The sequence below is a fragment of the Sinocyclocheilus grahami genome, unplaced genomic scaffold (genome assembly GCF_001515645.1).
Source record: "Sinocyclocheilus grahami isolate Dianchi unplaced genomic scaffold, SAMN03320097.WGS_v1.1 scaffold221.1, whole genome shotgun sequence".
NCBI classification, from domain to species: domain Eukaryota; kingdom Metazoa; phylum Chordata; class Actinopteri; order Cypriniformes; family Cyprinidae; genus Sinocyclocheilus; species Sinocyclocheilus grahami.
The window spans coordinates 1927576-1935557 of NW_015505400.1; the positions used below are offsets into that span (position 1 = coordinate 1927576).

General features: G+C 36.6%; 1 protein-coding gene across 1 annotated transcript in view; it reads right to left on the minus strand.

Moving 5' to 3' along the window:
* LOC107596596 (exocyst complex component 6-like) overlaps positions 1-6605 on the minus strand; it is a 60957-nt gene extending 54352 nt beyond the window's left edge. The window contains exon 1 of the mRNA XM_016287353.1: positions 6428-6605. Coding sequence (XP_016142839.1) covers positions 6428-6525 — 98 coding nt within the window. The 5' untranslated portion in view covers positions 6526-6605. The remainder of the gene's footprint in view (positions 1-6427) is intronic.
* Positions 6606-7982: the final 1377 nt, after the last annotated feature.

Below are 7982 nucleotides of genomic sequence, written 5' to 3' on the forward strand. Positions count from 1 at the left end.
GCAATCAATGTATATATATATATATATATATATATATATATATATATATATATATATGCATTCCTTGAGAATCGAAGCCATGACCTTGGGGTTGCTAGCACCATGCTCTACTTTTTGAGCTACAGGTCCAGTATTCAGCTGTTATGAATGAATGAATGAATGAATATGAAAGAAAGGTTTCAATAAATGCATACATCAACAATTAACACCTTCATAGCTCACAATAGGTCTGTCATTAAAGGTTTATTAGTTATTGTTAAAATCAATTTCCCTATGGAGAAAGTTTTTACTTCTGGAACCCAACTGTTACACTCTATACCAGCAGCATGTTTCAAGTATAATTGTTTTTAATTATAATTATGCCCTTTTTGTCAAGTCTTCATTATCAGTGATGAAATAGAAAAAAAAACGAATTAACAACAATTTTCGTTACTAATTCACATTTTTGCTTTCAGGCTAGGTGCTAGCTATATTTATCATGATATTCATTTATACCCTTAACGGGGAAGAAAAAGATTACCACATGTTTGTTAGCTCTTGAGAATCAAAGTAAACATAACTTGTATGTTCACAACTGAACTCCACAGAGTGACATAGCTTTTAATGAAAATTTTATTTTTCCCTAAATTGTTTAAAATATATTTTATTTTTTTAATATAATAAAATATTATATATATATATATATATATATATATATATATATATATATATATATAATAAATAATAAAATATTTAATATAAATTTAACAAAAATGGTCTCTAATGAAATTAATATAACTTTAATTTAATCAATCTTTTAAACTGTAATAAATATAAATGTGACAATTTACAAAAAACTACAAGTTTATTTTTTGTCAAATAAGATTTGCACAACAGAACTGTACAAATTAAAACATGGATGAAAAAAAGCATGTGTTCATGTCCCCATATAGTGAGACATCAGACACTGAAAACACAGTGAGCATTGCATGTGTTTGAGTTAATAGACGAAACCGTGGCAGTCATTCATACAGAGACATGCAAAACATGCAGTTTTATTAGCAACATGCACTGACTGACGGTTGTCACGTTTATTTCTGCTGTGTGATAGGCTGTTAGATTAACAGGCCCTTTCCTGTCACCCCGATGGAAAACGCCGAGGGCCAATTTCTACTGAAAACACTCAAAGCTTTCTAAAATCAGTACCACTTTCACTGCCTTTCAGAAGGTCACATTACGCCCCATAATGGGATATCCTTTCTGCAAATCTGCACACATGCACACAGAACTACTATCAGCATGGCCATGTTCACAATGAGTTTCCTCCTTCCTGTTATTGAATTCAACAGACCAAAGAGCAGCAAGTTCCGGACAACTGCCAGGAGGCACTGAAGGAAACAGAAACAGTCAAGGCTCTCCTCTTACAGCTCAAACACAAAGCACAGATCATTATACATCTACATACATCTACAACTTACCACCACAGGGCAGTAAATGAAACCAAACTACACCCTATTGCAACATGAGCGTGAATGAGGGTCAATCACTGTGTTTACATACACTTAAGAAATAAGGTTTATTCTAGGGTTTTTGCAGAAAGCAAAAGCATTCTGAATCATCATGTAAATGTGAAATGTTCTCCTAAAGCCGTTTAATTAAAGAGATTCAGTCAAGAGAAAAATGCAGTCATTTCCTTCTGTCTTTCTTCTGTTGAAAACAAAAGAAGATACTATGGAAGTCCATGGCTATTACCAATTGCTTGGTCACAAGATTCTTCAAAATATCTTCTTTAAGAGAAAACGATTTACCACACAGGTTTTTGCCAGAAAACAGTTCATGTGATCATGTACACGCATAAATGACATTTTTTACGGGTTTTTGAAGATAACGTAGCTAAAGTAACGTAAAGGTATAGAGAAAGCTGCTTGTACAACACGTATATTTGGGTTAAGAAAACGTACGAACACAGTGCATGTAATCATAAAGGCTGTTTTGTGTCACAAACCGCTTTCTAGCAAGAAGTTCTTTGGTCTGAATAGCTATATTTTTACATTAAAACTCATTTTGTCACTTACATATCAAAAATATGCATTCAGAAAATATATAGGGTGAACTTTAATTTGATTCATATTAAAAATATTATAAAATAGCAGATAATTTGACATTTTTATGACGTGGTAAGGTGCAGGCGGTCAAATGTAATGAACTCAAGAATCCTCATTAGGGGTGCTCTGATCAGGATTTTTGAGGCCGATCACAGAAAGCAGTATCTGCCCATACCGATACCGATCACCGATACCGATCTTTTTAAAGCCTTCTTTTTATAATTTAATAAATTACTTCAATCAGGATTTTTAGACATTTATTCAGGGCCTGAATTTCATTTTTGAATTCCCCTCTTAGGTGACTCTTGTGAGAGGGGAAGCAGCTTTCACACAGGAGTCCGCTACTGATCTGTGGCTGTTTACCACAAACACAACATTTATTCCAACATTATAACCATTCCATTATCTTGATTTCAAATCCAAACATTGTCACTGAAAATGCTTTTTCAGCATTGCAATTCTTTTTTTACACAGTACAGTAATACAATCTTTCGCAGACATGTTTAAACACAATAAATATAAGCAACAAATATTCATGAAAAAAAAAAATCACCTTGCAAATTTGGTTTGAAAACTTGTCTTTTATACACTTTTTAAAAAAAATAAATAAATAATGCTTATGGTTATAATGGTCAAATAATGTTTAAAGGGGTCATATGATGCTGCTAAAAAGAACATTATTTGGTGTAATGAAATGTGTTTATGTGGTTTAAGGTTCAAAAAACACATTATTTACCAAATAATGTACATTATTGTTTTTCCTCTATGACCTGCCTTTCTGAAACGCGTCGATTTTTACAAAGCTCATCGGTCTGAAAAGCGAGGTGTGCTCTGATTTGCCAGCTATCCAGTGCGTTGTGATTGGCCGAATACCTCAAGTGTGTGGTGGAAAGGTTACACCCCTTGCCATATTGTGATGGCGTGTCCCGGCCGGAGCGACGAGTGCATCTCGCCACGTAAAACATAAAACCATGTCTGCATTTGTGATCGGAGAAATGACAAACAACAAGTGCTACTCTACACTGCTCAAAACTCGCGTTTGAATCCTCAGTGGCAAATGCTTTAAATGAAAGCGTAATTACAGTCTGTGAGTCAGAACAGCCGGTATTGTAGTCTACTCTCCCAGGATGAGGAAACAGTTCTCCATAAAATGTGCTGCACACATCTGAATATTTGGGTTGAAGTGTTCTGGAACAGTGTTGTAAATACAACTTAACCACTGATTTCTAGTCGTGTCCTCTTTTGGAAGGCCAAACAAAGTAGTTTCGCTTTCACAACGAAACACACGGCGGGCTAGAGTGAGCGGAGGCGGGCGGGCTTGAGAACGGCGCGGCCGACGGATTCGACGAAGGAGCGTCCGGCAGGCTTGCGGCAACCACATGTGATGACCCCGGGCTGGACTCTGCTTCATCCACGGTGAAAGCCGATCCGGCGATCCAGAGAACGAAGTTGATGTATTCCCTCAGCGACCAGCACGGATCAGCTCTAGGCATGACGAAGCGGATATCGTCCTCTTTTGGAAGGCCAAACAAACTAGTTGCGCTTTAACAATTGTTGAGCAGTTGTTCACTGACGAGTTGCGCAAAACCACGTTCATATTCGCGCGATTTTTTGCGCAGCCTGTCAGTGAACAACGGCTCTGTGTAGTTAATGCTGCTCAATGTGAACGCACGCAGGTGATGGAGATTTACCGCTGATTACAGAACCTGCTTTCTGACAAGATGCGCGTTAAATATCGCATGCGATTTATCGTGCAGTCCTAGTTTTTATGTTACTTCTTACTTGATGGGCACACCATTCAATTAAAAATAATGTAGGTTTAATTTCAATCTAATATGATTCTGATTCAGTCAGCCAAATCAAAAGTGTCCTGGGAAAATCACCAAAGGTTGCGTTGCATCAAAATCCCTTAAGTTATTAATACTGCAACCCAAATGGAAAAACAGACTGCATGATAAAGCACTTTCCCTGCACCCCTTTGAGCTTACAAGGTATAACTGTGAAAAGCAGGTGAGCCTTTCCTTCAAAGACTTGCTGCCATTACTGTATGTAAACAACATGGCATGTGTGCTAGGTAGCATATCTGAAATCTGTGGAATGAGAAAAGCTGTCATATCTGTAACAATCAGTGTGACAGTCAGCACAGAACATGTGGCCTCAGGATGTGTTGCATGCACCGGAATGTTGAAATTTGCATGCCTGCTTGCTATCAACAGCTGGTTTGGTTCATGTCCAAATGAATGAATCGCTCACTAGTTCAATATCAACAGATGAACTGTGTAAAACGAGTCATAACTTCTGTTGCATAACAGTAAAGACATTTTCAAACATTTGAATCACAACAAAAGACAAAGTGAATCATGGCTTCTAGAGGTTTAGGTTATAGCCTGCAGGACAACTAGAATTTTAACAGTTAACAGATTTCTTCCAATATTTACAATTATATTAAGATTCAGATGAGACATCAACTTGAGTTGAGTTCTGCTGAAATCATGATTTCTACTGTAATAATCAAGCCAAACACCTTACAATGAATGCAGCTGAGCTCTACTGAGACCATGATTCACAAAATCACAAATTCTAATAAAATGAAACAATTAAGCCAAAGATATCATGATGGGATGCAGCTGGGCGCTACTGAAATCATTATTTTGTCAGAAATCATAAAGCCAAAGACATCAGGATGGGAAATCATGAAGCCACAGATGTCATGACACAGTTGAGTGCTACTGAAAACATTCATAAGAAACATGAGCATGATTTTATCAGAAATTATGAAGCCAAATATGTCATGACGGGGTACGGCTGAGCGCTACCAAAATCACGACTTCATCAGAAAACATAAAGCCAAAGATCTAATTATGGGACGCAGCTGAGTGCTACTGAAATCCTGACTTTCTCAGAAATCATTAAGTCAAAAATGTCATGATGGGACCCAACTGAACGCTACCAAAATCATGATTTGACCAGAAATCATAAAGCCAAAGATCTCATCACAGGATGGGGCTGAGTGCTACAGAAATCATGATTTTATTCAAAATCATTTAGCCAAAGATCTCATTATGGGACACAGCTGAGTGCTACAAAAATCATAATTTTGTCAGATATCATTAAGCCAAAGATGTCATGAGATGGGATGTAGTTGAGAGTTACTGAATCCTATAGCCAAAAAATCTCCTGGTTGGACGCAGCGGAGTACTACCAAAATGATTATTTGATCAGAAATCATGAAGAAAAAAATCTCATGACTGGACACGGCTAATAAGCACTACCGAAATCATGAATTTGATCAGAAACTATAAAGCCAGAGACCTCATAATGGGACATGGCTAAGTGCTACCAAAATTATGATTTGATCAGAAATCATGAAGCCAAAGATCTTATGACCGGACGCAGTTGAGCGCCAGCAAAATAATGATTTTATCAGAAATCATACTGCGAAAGATGGCCGAGTGCTAACGAAATCATGATTTAGTCAGAAATAATAAAGCTAAAGATAGCAAATCTTTACTGGAATAAAAAGCATCATCACGAAATCATGATTTCTACTGAAATATGAAACACACAATGAAATGCAACTGTGCTGAAATCATCAAATTGTGAGTGCCGTTATGATTTCTACTGAAATATGAAACACACAATGAAATGCAACTGTGCTGAAATCATCAAATTGTGAGTGCTGTTATGATTTCTACTGATATATGAAACACACAATGAAATGCAACTGTGCTGAAATCATCAAATTGTGAGTGCAGTCATGATTTCTACTGAAATTACTCAAACACAGATCACATGAGGAGATCAACCTGAGCTCAGAGTGGAATATTAATGTCCAGCTCAACCCAGACTCATTTACTAACGCCACACCCACTCATATTTTGTCAGCTTTCATTCTTCCGCAGCTGAAATGTGTTGGGAAAAGGAAATGAACTGTATACAGAAGAACTGAACCTGACAGAGGCGTCCATTTTCCACCTGTCGACAGCTCCATCATATTCATAACGCAGTGAGACCATCACTGGGCATGTGCTGCTTTGCATCTTATTTTATTAAGACAGGCAGACAGATGCTTAGCAAATTATTACAGATAATCCACACATAACATCCCCCAGTCGTACTCGATGAATGACAGGAAAACAGCGATTAGCAGCCTGTGTCACTCAAAGAATTCATATGGAAAAACACCCATTCACATCGACTCGAGCAGCACTTTATTTGATAGACTTGTCAGCAATGAGCTGCATCTTTAGCAAACAAAGGCCTGCTTTCCATCCATCGCACAGGAGAAAACATCACATCGCCATCTGAAGGGTAAATAAGAGCAGACGATGCTCATCTCTCACCGTAGCGTCGGCCCCACGCACGCCGTGTCCGTGCTCTCGATCTCTTGTAATATTCGCTCATGTTCGGTGATAGTCTCCAAGCTCTCGCTCTCCGCCATGTTGGCTCTAATCGTCACAGTGTTCGCTTGTGACAATGCCGACGGAGATGCAGTAACTCGAGTCCACCGATAGGTGTCGCTGCAGCAGTCCGGCAGCTCGCGGGGTTTGCAGGTCAGGTATAAAGGTCACTGTTTTGGGACTTCTGTCAGTGAGCTAGTGACTATGCAGAGCTAAAATAAGTCGAATATTAGAGTTGAGTGCGCAAGGGTCTTTTCTCTTGACCTTGGATGGAAAAAAATCTCACACATTTGATGAATGGCTGTTTTGTATTATTATCTGAATATCAACAGTTGTAACATTTAGTCAGTCGAAGGTTTATGTAGTTTTATGTACAATTATGTAATTCTGTGTCTGTTTGTTAATTAGGAATTTGTGGGCACATTATTAAGGTTTTAAGATTTAAATATTGATTTTATTCTGAAGTGAAAAATTTAAAGGGGTCATATGATGCTTTTTTAAAGATCATTATTTTGTGTATTTGGTGTAACAGAATATGTTGACATGCTTTAATGTTCAAAAAACATTTTCTTGTAACACTCCAAAGAGAAAGGAAAACTTGAAATCGCATCATATGACCCCTTTAAATAAGAGCTCTGGGATAAAAAAGAATTGACACAAAAGGCCCAGAGTGACGTGTTGTTACTAGTATTATTATTATTATTATTTAATGCTTACTGTAATTCATGGTGTTATTATTCAGTAATTCCATGAGTTAGATGTGCATTTTAGACATCTTCAATATTCATTAAAACCCAGATATTGAGTGAAAACATTCCATTTGAATTCACAGTATGTGACATATCTTCAATTAAAATATGGGCTATTAAATATGTATTTATTCATATGCCTGTATATACACTACCTGTAAACATATGGAATCATTTTTGTTACTCATATTTTTTTTTGTAATTACTTAATTGTACACTCTAAAAAATGCTGGGTTAAATACAACGCAGTGCTGGCTTAAATAGGGACAAACCCAGCAATTGGGTTGTTTTGACCCAGCGGTTTGGTTAAATGTTTAACCCAATCTTCTGGGTAGAAACCCAACCGCTGGGTCAAAACAACCCAATTGCTGGGTTTGTCCCTATTTTACCCAGCACTGGGTTGCATTTAACCCAGCATTTTTTAGAGTGTGTACAGTATATTCACAGTTTGTGAAAATAATTAGAAAATGTTTAAAATATTTTGAAATACAGATATTTATTTTATTTTTGTAATGTTTTTGACATAATTACACAATTTTAATTTATATAATTTTATTTATTATTATAATAATAATTATATTATTACATAGATATTTAATACTTCTTTGAAAAAAATGTCTATTTGCATTCCAAATAGACCTGATATAAAAAAAAATAGGCCTGACATACTGAGTAGTATTACCATACACTTTGTGTCAGATTGGTGATTTATGACCTGATTTATGACCTGATTTATGACCCCTGTCAGC